This window comes from Pogonomyrmex barbatus, unplaced genomic scaffold, assembly GCF_055798465.1.
Source record: "Pogonomyrmex barbatus isolate J1 unplaced genomic scaffold, ASM5579846v1 scaffold12, whole genome shotgun sequence".
Taxonomy (NCBI): domain Eukaryota; kingdom Metazoa; phylum Arthropoda; class Insecta; order Hymenoptera; family Formicidae; genus Pogonomyrmex; species Pogonomyrmex barbatus.
The window spans coordinates 5,933,525-5,950,135 of NW_028297108.1; the positions used below are offsets into that span (position 1 = coordinate 5,933,525).

General features: G+C 45.5%; 3 protein-coding genes across 9 annotated transcripts; 2 read left to right on the forward strand and 1 right to left on the reverse strand.

Moving 5' to 3' along the window:
• Nucleotides 1-98: 98 nt before the first annotated feature.
• On the forward strand, nt 99-942 carry LOC105430930 (EKC/KEOPS complex subunit Tprkb). The gene has a single exon (XM_011644753.3). It carries the CDS (start codon nt 99-101, stop codon nt 639-641), a length of 543 nt encoding a protein of 180 aa, XP_011643055.2. The 3' UTR covers nt 642-942.
• Nucleotides 683-16,594, reverse strand: Npl4 (nuclear protein localization 4). 3 transcript variants are annotated; one of them, XM_089071803.1, is made up of 13 exons: nt 16,452-16,594; nt 15,808-15,888; nt 15,515-15,719; nt 15,233-15,377; nt 15,029-15,166; nt 14,601-14,904; nt 14,352-14,489; nt 14,112-14,259; nt 13,709-13,869; nt 2,198-2,349; nt 1,978-2,116; nt 1,478-1,797; nt 683-1,068 (listed from the first exon to the last, which is right to left on the reverse strand). In XM_089071803.1, the coding sequence occupies exons 1-13, from the start codon at nt 16,461-16,463 to the stop codon at nt 1,020-1,022; spliced, it is 1,992 nt and encodes a 663-aa protein (XP_088927929.1). In that variant the 5' UTR covers nt 16,464-16,594; the 3' UTR covers nt 683-1,019. The 3 variants fall into 3 exon arrangements, with proteins under 3 accessions (XP_088927929.1, XP_088927928.1, XP_088927930.1); XM_089071802.1 differs by lacking the exon at nt 16,452-16,594 and adding an exon at nt 16,109-16,153; XM_089071804.1 differs by lacking the exon at nt 16,452-16,594 and adding an exon at nt 16,109-16,153 and having other exon boundaries at nt 683-1,385.
• Nucleotides 3,436-13,503, forward strand: LOC105430927 (uncharacterized). 5 transcript variants are annotated; one of them, XM_011644745.3, is made up of 4 exons: nt 3,436-3,459; nt 7,747-8,064; nt 8,848-8,997; nt 9,077-13,503. In XM_011644745.3, the coding sequence occupies exons 1-4, from the start codon at nt 3,451-3,453 to the stop codon at nt 10,442-10,444; spliced, it is 1,845 nt and encodes a 614-aa protein (XP_011643047.2). In that variant the 5' UTR covers nt 3,436-3,450; the 3' UTR covers nt 10,445-13,503. The 5 variants fall into 5 exon arrangements, with proteins under 5 accessions (XP_011643047.2, XP_011643050.2, XP_088927932.1 ...); XM_011644748.2 differs by lacking the exon at nt 3,436-3,459 and adding an exon at nt 3,915-4,292; XM_089071806.1 differs by lacking the exon at nt 3,436-3,459 and adding an exon at nt 6,442-6,606.
• Nucleotides 16,595-16,611: the final 17 nt, after the last annotated feature.

The following is a 16,611-nucleotide window of genomic DNA, read 5'->3' on the forward strand; positions in this document are numbered from 1 at the left end:
GTAAAGCGAATTCTCTAGAAGATCAGAAGACGACGAGATCGAGTCCAAACGATTGAGAGTCAGCTGATCATTTGCAACTGACAATTGTAGCAACTGAGATGGATGATTACAGCATCGAACTGGATCAGGAGACCGGATTTCACTGCTCGTTGCATTTATTCACCAACATCGTGAACACTTCCGAAATACGCGAGAAACTCATCGCTGGGAAGCTTCGCTGTTGCATGGCGAAAGCCTCGCTCATTACGGATGTTTTTCAGATAGCGGTGGCTGCTAATAAAGCCGCCCTCAACGCTCATCGGGATCGACTCATCACCAAGACTGTATACACAGAAATTCTATTTTGTTTATCCATGTCGAAAAACATATCTCGTTCCTTAATCGAATTTGGTATCAGTGATAACGATAAGGATATCCTGGTGATCTTGCTGCATAAACCCAGTGAGGAACAAGCTATGCTGGAGGAGATCTTAACAAGTGTTAAAGGAAAGAAAGTGCCCATTTCAAAAATACAGGAGTTTACAAATGTGGATCTGGTAAAAAAGACCTACAAGATCGACAAAGATGAACTACGTGCTTCCAGTCTCACTGACGCTGTTGTATCAAGAATTAGTTGTAAGGATTTTATGTTACTTAAATAAGGATCAAAGAGAAAAGGACAGCAGTGCCTGTGACATATACATTATTAATAATGATAAAAGAAACTTTATTTAGAATATGATTTAAGTAAACAGTGGATATGTATAACGTTTGAACAGTCTACACGCTTACAATAGCTTTTTGTAAGTCCATTATATGCCTTGACGTTTTATTTGCGATACTTGTTTCTTTGTAGACTATTTTGCAAAATGTTGCACATATATTTCTTGTACTATAAGAAATAATAACAAAGTACTATTTATGAAAAATCTGATATATAATATACATGAAATGCAACTATAAGTTGTCTAATGCCGAAATACTGGTACAAAATTCTAACATTGTACTCGCATTATACTCATGAACTCATGATTCTGTTATCAAAACAATTCCCTCATCATTTCTTCGTCATATTCTTCAACATCTTCTCTGCAAACATATAAAAAATTCATAATGAATACCTTAAATCTGATAAAATCAATTTGTAAATCAAAACTTGGCAAAACATCTTGCTAGAATTAATATCTGTCATCCAAGTCGCACGAAACTTGCTGCAAACTGGCTGTGAATAAAAAATTGTTAAAGGAAAAAGCCCGGGACGGGAGAGGAATATGTCAGTCGGAAAATACCTTCGTGATTCCTCATTGTTTCTTTTTTTCTTTTGTTTTTTTATTCACTCATAAATAAGGCCAAAGATGCGTAGAAAACAATCGTTATATCCGCGAGGATATGGTACGCGTCAGATCCTGCGGAAGCGAAGTAGTAGATTCAAAGACAGCACCTCTTAAAACGCACACTGAATTCGCCGTTAGTGCTTTTGACAGTTTATTACGAATACCTTGGCAGATTACACATCTCGCAAACTGCTAAGTCCGCGGCATTGAGAAAAGTGCAATGGGAACAGGTCCAGAGAGCTTGGTCGGGGGGCGGATTCACGATCGGCTCGGTACCAACGCCGATCCCTCCACCGCCCTCCACGGTTGCGGAGGGCAATGTCCTTGAACTATTACCGAAGGACGAAGTCTGCGGAGGACGCGACGATGTGGAGGTCACAGATATGAGTTGCTCCACCGTCGCCCAATGCTCCGACTGGGCCCACTCCAGTGCCTTCTGCTTGTCCTTGTTGCGAATTGCTTCGAGCAACGGCAACATGTGGTCCTATAAAATAAAATATCTCAATAATCATTAAAGTCCCCATAAAAAAAAATGTTATGTAAGTATGTAAAGTCCACTATGTAGTAACAAGAACAAAAATTATATGAAGATATGAAAAAATATCTAATAACTGAATGATAAATCACTTTATAGATAAAAAAATAAAAGAAGAAGACGATGTACCTTCATTGGATACATATCCATGGTAGCGATGAATAGGAGCAAATGGAAGTCAGAAGTTGCTTCCAGAAATTGATCACTATTAAACTGCTGCATGTAGGTGCACAATGAGTTGAACTCTTGAACTTGTCCATCGACTTGCCTGAAATAGAGACATTAATACATTATAATTCATATTTATATTCACACAATTATAATTGAATTCAAATATGCATATCTATACCTGTTTTCAACTGGAAATGGAGTAATGCTATCATCAGTGAAAAAAGTGAATTGTGGAGTAAGCGGTGTAGATGCAGGTACATCTACCAATAAATATTCTACTGGCAAAGGTCTTGCTAATCTTGTTACTTCGTTTCCATACGTGTCTTTCTCCTGAAAAAAAAAAAAATACATTAACATTACAAAAGCTATGCTCTAATGTTATGTAATAGAAGAATCATGTAAGACATTTAAATTTCTTTTCTATCTTATCTCTTTTAAATAAATAAGTATTGGAATGTATAATCATCAATTCTGGGTAAATTTTTAATTATATTTCAATAATTTGCTTATAATGCATTGTAAGATTTATAATTCATGATTTATTACATTAAAATACAGAAGAAAAGATTAACGAAGCTAATCAGAAATTCTTTGTTAGAGCGATGTTCTACATGATCGCTAGTTTCTCTTCGTCCATTTCTAGCAATATAAATTACCTTTATCTTTTTTAGTTTTAAGAATTAAAAAAAGATAAAGAGTAAATTAGCAAGATTAAAATTAATCGTTGGTAGAAATAAACATATATGATTTCTTTTAATAATGGTTTAGTAATTCTATGATTCTATATTCTTTTTTTATAAAAGATGTTTGTAGATATACTTCGTCGGTAAGATAAAAAAATACATATTTTTTTAATTTCAGTAATTTTTTAAATTTTCAGTAATTTTTGGTAACTATTACACAACTATAACAATACATATTTAAGGCATGTTCATATAAAAGATTTTTCATTCGTGAATATCGTCACGTGTCAACCACGCCATCATTTTTTCCACGGGTCTTTCCCGCCGTTTGTATTCCCGTCATAAGGGCAAGTTCGCAATCGGCCATGATGCGGCGCGGAGATCGCGCACACGTAATTGGCGACGCCCTGGTCGCATCTGCACGTGATTGGCGACGTCGTCGTCACGTGGTTACTTGCCACGCACGCCGGACAAAGCGAACGCGACGCAACGCGACGACGCGCAATCATGGCGACGATAACGACGACGTGGGTAGGGAGGTAAGGGAAAAGAAACGATGTAAGCCAATAGAGCGGGAAGGGGAGAGAGCCGAGCGGTGGCGAAACCGAGCGAAGGGAACCGAGTTGAAGCGTGACGCGGGCGAAGAGAGGGGGGGGATAGAGGGGGAGGGCGAAAAGCGCGTAAGCGTAAGCGACGAGCGCTCGCCGCGGTGTGTGTCGGTCGGTCGGTTGGTCGGTCGGTCGCCGCCATGCTAGTGGTTAGTTTAGTGAACCAAACATCATGATGTGGCAGAACGTTCGACGCCCGTAGCCACGCCGCGTTAACCGGCAATGCTGTCGTTATGTTATTCACAGTAACACTCACGACGTTCGATAAACCTCTATAAACACGTAACGCGAAAAAGTACAAAAAAGTATATATATATATACACACACACACTATCTATACATACGTACATACACACGCATACGTAGAGAGAAAGAGAGCACGCGAGAAAGAGGGAATATACGTATATGGATTATAGCAAAGAGAGAAATAAAATAGGTAACCCGCATATACGACTCGACGAAAAGATTTCGCGGTGACAACGACGACGACGACGACGACGACGACGACGACGACGACGACGACGACGACGACGACGACGACGACGACGACGACGACGACGACGACGACGACGACGACGACGACGACGACGACGACGACGACGACGACGACGACGACGACGACGACAACGATAACGACGCAACGAAGACAGCAGCGGCAGCGGCGGCGACGAGGACGACAACGACGACGATAACGACGTTGAAAATCGAGAGCGACAACGGTGCTGCTGCTGCTGCTGCTGCTACTCGTGGTGGTGGTAGTGGTGGTGGTTGTTCCTTGTAGTGGTGGTAGTGGTTGTTGTTCGGTGCGAGCGGAACGCGCGCGGCGCGACGTCAGGTCCGATGTAAATCAAAGCCGCCGAATCGCAACACGGTCGAACGTACGTCGCGCAGTGAGCATCGTCGCGGCACGCGCCGCGAGTGACGAGTGCCAACGGTCAGCCTCCATAGCGCGGCAAGGAGACGTTCGCGAAACGTATACACGGTACGGAAGCATTTGCAGAATCCTGCTGTGTAGAGACCGACAGACAGAAAGAAAAAGGGAGAGAGAGCGCGTGAGAAAGAGTGAGTGAGGAGAGATGGGGGAGGGAGAGCGGGAGAGAATCGGAGCATGTGTGTGTGTGTGTGTGTCGAGCGCTTGTAAGTGCATGTATGCGTGCAAAGAGGAGACGGAGATGGACGAGCGAAGCCGACAAAGAAGGCATACCGAAGCGTGTATTACGGCGCGTGCGAGAGAGCGAGAGAGAAAGTATATATGCAGTATATATATATATATATATATCGCGGCATGCGCGCGCGCACACCCAGAGCAGGGGGGAAGAGCAAGACGGTGTGAAGCGGAGCGCGCGCACATTCCCGCGCGCGGAATCCATCTGACACGCAGTAGTCTGCGAAGCGGTTTTCGATCCGCGTGTCGCTCGATCCGAGGAAACTCGGCCTGGTGTAGGTAAACAAGGTGACGTCGCCGTGCCCGCGATATATACGGGGCGCCCTGGTCGGTCGGTCGGTCGGTCCCCCGGCGACGCGTCTCCCGACATCGGGGTTACGCGACGTCGCGAGGAAGTGCCCCCGCGAGCACTCGATACGTCCTTCCTCTTCATCCCGCCCGCTCTCCACGGCGCCGCCGATCCATGGACTTGTCACCCTCCCTCCCGCTCGTCACCTCTACCGCCGCGCTCTCTCCCTCCCCTTCTCCAATGTGCGTCGCGCTGAAAGAATGGCGAATCCCGTGCTTCGTGGGTTCTCCCCGCGACGGTTTTGGCGGGATTTCCGGCGCATGCGCGTGGACAACGCGAGGTGTTCTCTCTGAGTGATATGTGTGTGTGTGTGTGTGTGTGTGTGTGTGTGTGTGTGTGTGTGTGTGTGTGTGTGTGTGTCTCGCTCTCTCCCCCCCCTCTCTCTTTCTCTCCGGCTCTCCCTCGTCCGCGCGGAACTCGCCAGCGGCTCCACTCGAGGTCTTTCGTTGCATAATGACTTATCTATCACGCTGATATCGCGCTGAATACCGAGTCTACCTAACCCTCCTTGTCGAAATTTCGCCCGGAGTGCGCGCAGACCGGCCAGTCCGCGGAGTATGGCGAGCGCGGGAATCGGAACTCGAGACGCGCATCCGGTATCTTCCACACCATCAACGTCAGTATCGTCAGTGTCATCGATATTTACTCGCGGTTATTCGCTTTCCGACGTACGAAAATCTACCGGGGGCAGATTTTCGCACGGGAGAATCTCGACACAATTCGCTACGGAATGTGGTGTCTCGCGGCCGCTTTTCAACCGTAGGATTAAGTTCCTTATTTACTTTTCTCCACGCCAGCGTGTTTGCGCACGCACTCCAAGGAACGACCGCGATGCTCGTTCCGAAAATTTTAATCGCCAGACATGCCAATCCCCGATAAAACTTGCACTCTCATAAATACACATGTCTCGCCACGGGCAGGAAAAATAAGAATTTAAGATCGATCAACGATCGATCGGAGAGATATCGTGACTCGACCCCCGGGGGGACATCGAGTGGCTCCGTCCAAAGGTTAATATACCCAGGTTAAAGCGAATCGCCGGAAGTGAGATTTAATTGTTTATTATCGAGACTCCGAGTTTTCAACATGAGAATCGATTAGAGAGACCAACGACCTTGCGATTAGAGAGACCAGCTGTGCTTCTAAAACACGTTTGACTATTTCTTTTGTTATCCAATTAATTGACGAAAATCGAATTATATATTTGAATGAATGAAAAAAAAAAAAAAATATTCTCTCTTTCTCAAATCTGATTGTATTCGATTCGATACGCTTTCAATGATCACGTTGGTGGGAAGTGATCGAAGGATCATTCTCCTATTCGCATCTTTTTTTTTTTTCTGTGAAAATTTAAAAAATTTATGTTTCCTTCATATAAAACGAACGTTTTGCAACTCCGAGGTCGGAGTGCGCGATACAAGTGTCACGAGTGTTAATTATCTTCCAGAACACAAGAATAGTGTTCCAGCGTTTTGTCATCACGTGTTGCGCAAATCGTACGATTCACGGCGTATCGAAAATTCTTCCGAAGCGCATGGTCAAGGTGATGGAGACGACGCGCACGTCGAGAGGACTGGGGAAGGGTTAAGGGCATCGCGGACGAGCTCAACTCCGTCGGTCGCGCTTTCCCGCCTTTCGGATATCCCGGACGTGAATCGAACTCGCGCGTCGAATGTGTTTACTCGTCGTCACACGTGTGCGGCGACAGACAACGGCGACGAAGTAGCGATGTATCGGTTCCCTCGAATCGCATTGGAGCCTCGAGGAAGAACGGAAAGACAGGCGAGTGGACTAGCCGTCGGCGTAAGGACGTAAACAATACCGCGAGACGACGACGTCGTTCGCGCCCGCGCGAGAAAGCGGGAGGAAGAGAGACGGACAGATGCGTTTGTTAATGCCGGGGAAAACGTCGATGACTCGATGACGCACGAGGTGCGATATATGGGTCAAGGAATGTAGGCCGACGCGGCGGTGGCGGCAGCGACGACGACGTGGTGGTTTCGTGTTGCGCGTTCTTGAAACCGGGAAAGTCCACGACGACGAGAAACGGCAGACGAGTCTACGGTCGAGTCGGCGCGTGGAGAGAATCGCGTAGCGATCATCGTAGTAGCATCAGAGAGACAGAGAGGGATTCCGCGCGTGTGAAAAGCGACGATGCGAAATAAAGAGCGGGAGAGAAAGAGAGAGAATGACGGACGGTACCTAGTGTTTTGTTTACATGCGCGCCTGACGGCGTGACCTTTTACCAGATCTCTTTCCGTCACGCGCGAACGAAGAACGTTTCCGGTGTGAATCGAAAGTGGTGACACGCCGACGTCGACTCGCTCCGCTCGGCTCGGATCGCCGGAAAGTTCCTCGCTCGTTCCCCGCTCGCGCCCGGGTGTTCTATCTATAGAGTCACGTTCGAGAGTCGCGCGGCTCCGCGAGGATCTTCCTCGGAGGCGAGGGGAACGCGATTAAACGTCGTCTGTTTTCCGGGTGAAACGTTCCGTAAGTTCGTGACCGTGATGTTACTCAAACAGGTAAATCCCTCCCCTCCAGACGGGGGGTAGGGGGTAGGTAAGACCGAGCGGAATGTGAAATGAGGGGATTCCGCCGAGAGGGATGATTCGCACAGTGGACGAGGAAATCGCGATTTAACAACGGCGGAGAAATTTTATCCCGTCGAAACTCTAAACGTTTCTTCGCGCGACTTATATATAGACAAGGAAAAAAAAAAGAGAAGGGCTTTGTGTGTGTGTGTGTGTGTGTGTGTGTGTGTGTGTGTGTGTGTGTGTGTGTGTGTGTCTCCGTGTGTGTGTGTACGCGCGGGTTCTCGCGTTTTGTGTACGTACGCGCGCGTTTACGAGATCGCGAAGAGGATAAACACGCGTGCCCGTGTGTTTGTGGTACGTGTACATGATGCGTGTGTTGCGTTTCCAGATGCTGGATCCGAGCGTGCTAACGGACCTGGAGGAGCTGACGCTTTGCAGTTGCTGCAAGCAGAAGTACAATGACGTGGAGCAGTGTCCCAAGTACCTCAGCTGTAAGCACTACTTCTGCCTAAGGTGCATCGAGACCAGCCTGCTCAAGGGTCGCGATCTGTTCTGCGCGCATTGCTGGAAGAAGACGGACCTGGGCGACCAGGGCCCGGATGCCCTGCCGACTCACTCTGCTCTGCTTGCTCTGGCCAACAACCTGTCGCGTCTCAAGATCACGACGAACAACACGTCTGGCAAACCAGTCGATAAGGAGAGAAAGGTAATCGCTTTTCACGAATACTTCTTTTTTTTTTTTTTTTATTCGAGACTCCCGAAGATTACAAGAGAGAAAGAAGAATAACGCCAAAAAACGTTTTCGTTTCAGATTTGCACATTTTTATCAATGTAAAATAAGCCCAATTCCGAGTTCGATTTACTTCATTGTTTTTTTTTTTTTTTTATTTTTATTTTTATTTTTATTTTTAGAACTAGAGAAAATTAGAAAAAGTAAATTAAATCGAAATTAGGATTAATCTAAATTAATAGAAATGGACATTGATGATCCAGGTAGGATGATCCTCGCGGGAGAGTAGCGTGATCTGACGTAATCATAATCCGCGCGATAGCAACGCGGGAAATAGATTATACACGTGCATGTGTTTGATTAGACACAAACAAAGGTGCGGTAGAACGAAGCGACATGCACGGACGCAAAAATACGCGACGGTCGATTTATTTAGATTCAAAGTGGCTTTGTCGTCAAAATTTGAACAATGAGAGGTCATTTGGTAACGCTAGACGAGTGCGAAGCCATACCGACAATAATAGGATGATGTTGTAAGAGTATCATTCCTCCCTTTTTTCTTTTTCTCTCCATATTGTGGACAGCCGGCTATTCCTAATTTTATCAGAAATATACCGAGATATCTGAATATCTCCACGAGAAATTCTACTCGCGATATTTCGACATTCCGATAGATAGGTCGTGAACCTTCGTGTTTATCATGCAAACACGTGGACGCGTTTTCCCGAGCGGATCGATAACGCCTAAATATTTTCGCAGAGCGAGAACTGTCACACTCACGGGATGCCGCTGGCATTCTGGTGTGCGACGTGTTGCACAGCGCTTTGCAGAGCGTGCGCGACTCCGCAGGAACACCCGGGTCATCAGATCAAGTCGCAAACCGATGCCAAAGAACAGCTGATATCCGACGTAAGTCTCTCTCATTATTTGTTTTATTCGATTCAACAAACAAGAAGCTAACGACTTGGATGGAAATCCTGTTTTCCAGGTTCAATTGGAGCTAGTTACTGTGGGTAAATTGTCGACGGAGATTCAAAGACTGGCCGTGCAGCAACGCGACTTTCTGATAAGGGTGCTGGAAGCGTGCGTGACGCTGAAGACGCACGTAGAGACGGATCTACAGAATGGTTGGAGCCATTTCCCAGAGATAACGGACGCGCGCGAGACCCTGGGTAAGACAAGGGCGGGTCTGCAGATGAGCGAGACTCCAGGCGACGTATACAGCCTGCACTCGCAACTCGTTCTCGAAAAGCAGAGGTTGCAGTCTAAGTACCAAGAAATGATGCTGCAGTGCCAGCTGGATGATCTCATTGGCAATTCCGGCGTGATTTTCGACTTCGCTTTGCTAAAGCAGGCATTGGCGGGTATCCACACGGGGGATCCGATCGTCCCTCAAAACAACGGCGGCCGTCTACCGAATCATCTCGCAGCCTCGCATAACCCGATATTGTTCCTTGCAAATTATTGCATGTCGCAACTGTATACGCGTCACGTGGTCAGCAAGCAGCAGCACATGCAGAACGGCTCGATGGAATATCATCATTCGAGTATGATGCCGCCGCCGCAGCAGGCGCCATCTGTTCACGTTCATCAGGGTCCGCCCCCGCCACCACCGGGACCGGGGCCGAATCAAGCTCCCCAGCAGCTCCTCATTCCACCCGGTTCACCGTCCATCAAGCCCGTACAGCCCGCGCCGCCCAACGCGATGCTGCATCCACAGCAACAGTCGACGTTCATGTCTGACGCGGTTGGCACCGGCGCCGGCGGCGGCGGCGGCGGTAGTCTAGTGACCGTCCACTCTTCCCCGCAACCGCCGTCCAATGCGATAACGGCAACTTTGACGCGGGGCCCCGCGAGTCCGTATCCCTTATATTACTTCAACATCGAGGTGAACGGCTCGCCGCACGGACGCATTGTGATCGAGGTGCGACCGGACGCGGCGCCGAAGATGGCGAAGAACTTCAGCGTGCTGTCGACGGGTGAAGCCGGGATCGGCTATCAGGGATGCACGATATTCCAGTGCTGGGAAGGTGAGTCCGTCATTACGGGCGACTTTGAGCTTAACAACGGCCGCGGGGGACGCAGCATATTCGAGGATGGTTACTTCATGCCGGACGACACCAAGTTCCCGGCGACTAGGGGCGCGGTGGGCATGAGGCGAACGCAGAAACGGCACGACAACCTCGGCATGGTCGGCTCGCAATTTCGCATAATACTGCAGGAGATGCGCGGCTTCACCGGCATCTTCGGTCACGTGGTTGAGGGACTGGAGCTGGTGGAGAAGATATCTACGTTCGGCGACCAGACCGGCAAGCCTACCAAGAATATTCTAATCACGAAGTGCGGTAAATTGTAACGTTTACGTTGTCGCTGTCGCGCGGTTTGTTGTAACGCGGGGTAAATCTCCAAGAAAGATGGATATATACTCCGTATATATTATATAATGCCGTACACAACACGTTTTTCTGCTCTAGATAACCGAAGGAAAGTCGCCACGGTATCCCCGATTCGCGCGCGATCGCGGCCGCGAGAAAAATCTATACGTAAGAAAAAAAAAAATGTGCAAAAAAGAAATCGCGTTACACGTAATTGTCCGACGACGGGAGACGATTATTGTTATTATTATATCCGCCGCGCGTATGTCCGCTCGGGGACGTCGTTGCGACACGTTTATTAGCTCCGCGATTCCTCGAACGCTCCGTACGAGTCATGCAACTTAATTAACTATTAACAATAGCGTCTAAAGATGTCGAATCTATTTTTAAAAAGATGAGCGTTGCGCGAGAAGAAAAAAAAAAGATAAAAATCCATATTTTGCTATTGACTGGGAATCGATACGAGATTCTGCTAACAATAACGACGATGATCGAAATATATACACACACACACACACACACACACACATACACACACACACACACACACACACACACACACAAAATATACACACACACATACGTACCTCAGAGATCGACCGTGATATCGATACGACTTCTCTAGCTGATACGACGTATTTGTTTTTTTAGGGAGAGAGAGGTCTGACGTTTATTTTGGCTATTATCGGCATTAACTCTTCTACGACATTGTAGTTCATAGAACGCGCGCCGCGCGTTGAACGTGATATAATGGAGAAAATAATACCGCGCGAATCGCGGCAGGCGATTCTCCGGCCAGCTGCGGGCGCAGCTAATGTTTTAGGTCGTAGATAGCGAATAAAAAGGGGACAAAAAGAGCACGCGTAGATCGGGGAATTTAACTGTAGCGAACTATCGGGAGGTAACCGAATCGTGTGTCGTGTACGCGAGGCACACGTCTACGAAAGAACGAAAGAGACAAATCTACAAAGGAGTAAATATTTCGACTCTTTCGATTCTTGTTCTTTCATATTTTTCATCACGATCTTCGCGACTTCCTGCTAAAAGTCGCAAGTCGCGCGATTCCATGTACGCAGGTCTCTCGTTTAGAAACCTTAGCCGGGAGAGAGGAAGAAGAGATATCGGCATAGTTAATCACGTAGGAGGGCAGTTTATGGTTCGTCGGACACGACGATCGCGTGTCGTTCCGTTCCGTTCCAGAGGTGCGAGGAAAAAGAGCTAAAAGGGAAGAGAGAAAAAGTAAAGGAAAAAGAAAAAAGAAAAATAAAAAGAGATATTCGTCGCGCGCGCGCCTCCTGCGAGGAAGAATCTTGCGATACCGCTGCTCGGATACTTGCGGTTTAAACCCGTTCCCTTTTCGTTCTTTGCGAACTAGCGAACCGTCGTGGATTATATCTGTATTTAAGATTAGATCTCAATACGTCGCAAATGTATGCAAGGCCTAAAATACTACTATGTAGACTGTAAGCCTCGTGTCGTCTAATCGGAAATGAACGAAAGAAAAAAAAATGAAGAAATGTGCGGATATGTAACGTATACATACATATACATATATATATATATATATATATATATATATATATATATATATATATATATTAAACGAATCATTCCTCGATGCTATATATCGAAAGAATACTACGATATAATGTAAACTGCGTTATAGCTACTCGTCTGAATCCTCGTAATGAAGTCCCATGCGTTATTATCGTTACATATATATATATATACTGTCACACACGCGCGCGCGTACGCGGGAGCGGACGCGAGTATCTCTCTCTCTCGCGAACACACGTGCGTGCGTATATCTTCACGCGCGTACAAGGCAAGGCACACTCACGCGTAATAAGCAGAAATTGCACGCCCTCGCGTCGTCGCGGATATATGCCTTCTCGAAAAAAAGCCTCATTCGATGTTGAACTTGAAAGTTTTAACACTTGTTGATTAGCTGATTATAAAAAGGAAGAAGAAAAAAAAAAAAAGAAGAAACGAACGCGTCTCTCGCGATAATCTTGACGCGATGCGAAACGCGTCACGTTGTGTGTCGTTTTTAGGAATAAATAAACTCGCTCCTGTACGATCAGGTGCGGAAACGCTGTTCGGTTCGAGTGTGATGAGGCTGAATTCGCGCTTGCATCGAACTCGCTTTTTTTTTTTTTTTTTTTTTCCCCAAAAAAGGATCAGAGGCCAGACATAAATGACAGAGAAAGCTCAACGAGACTTGAAAAAATCTGCATGCGAGCGCAATTCGTTCTCTCCGCGTTTGAATCGGACAGCATTTTTGCTCTCGGTTGCACATGTACAATATTGTATACACGACGACCGTAAGGGGGTTGAGGGGGGAAATTGCATGATTGTGTGTTCGAACGGATGGATGAATGAACGAATTCTCTCGTTTCGGTCCCAGACGGGGAAGACTCCGACAAACTGTAACTCTTAGTACGTAATCATAGATGCAATCGTGTGAGGAACAGAACATATTGTACCGAAGCGAGTGATAGATCAGGCCCACTTGTACACGTACACATACATGAGATACATACACACAGATCGACACACAGATACTGATACCTATGCGCGCGCGTATATATATATATATATACACATATATATATATACAAATATATAAATTACGTATATTTTTATGAACGTGATGAGGTAACAACGCATAGCTTGTAATATCGATTCTAACGATCGACCGATTTACCTTGCCCCTCGCGTGCGATTAAACGATTGAGCGGCTGTAAGCACTTGGACAAGTTTTTTCCTCGTCTTTCTACCTCGCCATTATTTCCCTCCGTTTTCTTATTTCCGCTCTTTTTTCTCTTTCTCTTACTTCCCACTCTCGTTGCGATGATCATTGAAAACGCAAAGATCGTGATTTTTTTTTTCAGGTCCGCGGTAATCAAGTACCGTAGGAGCCATCGTTTAAACGAATTTTATTATTTCATTATACATGTATGAAGTGAACGTTTATTGCTCCAACTTAAGTGTACTTTTAATCAATCGATTTTGAGTTATAAATTGTTCTTTCTCCTTTTCCATGTATTATAATTTGTTCGTATCCTACATTCTATATGTTAAGTTGTGCGACAAAATTGCGTAAATTCCAATAAACATTAAGCTGCGATAGACATATGTGAGAAGATTCGAAGGCACTCGTTCGATATACATATATTATTAGATCGAAGTGATTCAAGGAAGCGTAATCGAGTAGAAAATAAAATCGACATGTTTGAACTTACCTTGTAGAAGACATCCGGAACGTATTGCTTATCGGTCGACTCGATTACATAGCCCAATTCCGGCGCGTCTTTTGTAGGAACCAAACAGCCGTCTCGTACTAACGCCATGCATTGATTGGATACCTGATAGCCCTCCATGTGAACTTGATTTTTATCGTCACCTGTAATGCCCCGAAGAAAGATGTATATCTGACAACTAGTTCTGCATGGCGTTCGTAGCAGAGATCTCTGATAATATCCGAAGGAAATACTGTTATTGCGTATCATTAAGGTTGATTAAAAAATTCATTCTGCTTTTCCTATGCGGCTCACACACCGATATTCGAGGAACAAAATTTTTAATCAACCTGATATCTCCGAAGTAAAAACATGCGTTACGTGTTACAAAATAAGATTGACTTACCTGTAACGCAAACAGTTACAAATTTTGAGCCGAAATAACCATTAGGCGAGAAGCGGCAGGGGTTTGGGTACCGGTTTTGAAAGTATCCAGCCATAATGCATTCTTGAGCGGATAGAAAATGGCTTTCTATATTGCGGACGTGTTTGACCTGATCGAATAAAACTGACGAAGTTAATCGCCGCACGTACGAGTTCGGTATTGAAAATGAATTACATGAGGAATAAAAGTGTATTGAATTACCGTTCCCTTCTTGACATCATCGGCTATGAGGTCAGTGAAAATCCATCCGACTCTCCTCAGATTAAGTGTCCGGCCTAATTCCTCGACTAATGCTTCCCTCTCGTCTGGCAGCAATCTTATTGTGTCTTTTGTACTTTCCTGACCAAAAAAAAAAAAAAAAATTGAAAAACGCGAACGTTATCTCGGTACTTGTTACAACCAAAAGCGTATATTTATAGATTTGTTAAAGATTATACGAGCGCTACGTACCTGCGGTGGCTCGTATATGGCCGCAACGACTGCTCTAATCCCTAGCGGGACGTCCGAATGTACTTCGTATCTTCCGTACAAATAGCCGATACGTTGATGCCCAGTGCTGCGCCAGTAATTAAGAAAACGTTCTACTAAACTAGCATTTTCGAACATGACGTTGTCCACGTGCCGATAAGTCTGGCGGTTCAGCGTGATTGAGTTCGGTTGGCACTTGCTGCAGATCCCTCGTGGCCACGGCGGATGGTCCTTGCAGCCAGTCTTTATACGGCAGCTTATGTCATCTAATTGTATAAACTTGCCCCTGCGATAAATATATACATATATATATATATATATATATATATATACACACACACGAGATATACAGTCGAATATCATGTAGTAACATTTATTACAATTATTTCACAGCGAAACTTCACACATACCTATCAACTCCGGCAGTGAGCTTCCTGAGATACGAATGAAAGGAGAGATGTTTGATATTTTGTTCTTTCAGATAAATCTCATCGAAAGGTTCCAAAGGTGAACAGTGAACGCAGCATCCCCTCGCTCCATGTCGACAACTGGAAAAAAATCACAATTTTTCTTTCTCACTTTTCTCTACATCTCTCTACGATTAGATTACTTACAGTTTTTCATCGCGTTTACGCTGGATTTTGCCATCCAGCTTCCATAATTGCTCGTCGATATCATTCTCGATTACATTCGGCAGAGATCGCGAGAGACCAGATGAGCGATTTGTAATTCCATTAGCAGTGTCCACTGGGCCTGATTCTACATTAGAATACACAAAGTAACATAAAGTCCGTTTGATGAACGAAAATACTTTTATATATTCATCTTAATTCTATTATTTCAGACAACTCCTGTGACTTTACTGCCAATGACTTATGTCAATGAATCATTGATACCTGTAGAAGTGTTATTGGAGGCACTACTGGTGGATGGAGCACTCCACAGTTGAGTGCCATTGGCTGGCACGAGATAAAGTATATCCCCATGAGAAAGACCAATTCCTGACACCGTTCTACTTCGAGTAGATGTAAGCGGCTCCTTCTGGCTTCGTTGCTTACAGAGATTAAATCCAAAACTATTTAAATCGAAGGCTTCGTATACCTAGGCAGGAAACATTCAAGGATAGATTTCATACTAATGACGTCTTCAATATATATATAAAAGGTATAACATTTCTCGCAATCTATACCTTCTCATAAAGTCGAGAAACTGTATCAGAAGGTAGCACTTCTATACGTTTTGTACCCTCTGGAGACTGCACGCGTAGGATCTAGAAGTAAATAAACAGACATATAACGGACAAATTTATATTTATTTAACAAAAGCAAATCAGAGTGTTGTACAGGACAAAATTTTTCTCATAATTGAGCAACATAATTTTGCATATAATTTTTTCATTTCATTCTTACGCAAATTCAATCTACTCGAAAACAAAATAATAGGAAAGAATATTTCAATCGCTTTTAAATACAAATTTTCAAACATGTTACATATAATAACAATCGAGACGGATACAACATGCGCGAGAGATATTCTTGACTTCTCAATTTTTCTGCACAAGTTACATAATTAGTATTCAAAAAACTGTCAAGTCACGAAGACGGTGGGACGCGCGTAGCGGACTTGGAGTTCGCTCCGCGAACTCAATTCGATGAAGACGAGTCGGTCGAGGGCCAGAGGTAGCCGTCGCGAGGGGCCCGATCGTGTCTCGCGTTCCCGTCTGAGAATTTTGTTTCCACGGCCACGTTGCGATGACAAACCGCTCGCGCGGCGGTACGGAAACGTCGCTTCCGGTCGCGTCGTACGCGCGTCGTCCCGGCCGCGTGCACTTACGATATTTGACATTTCGCCGGTGTCGGTGGTGCATCAGCTGTTCAGAACCCGCTGTGTCGAGTGTGCGGCGGCGCCAAAGTCCCTAGCGTCGCAGCGACGCTTCGCGTGACGAGGAAAAACTGTCGAGTCAACGTCGTGGGGCTAACCTAACCTCCACGCT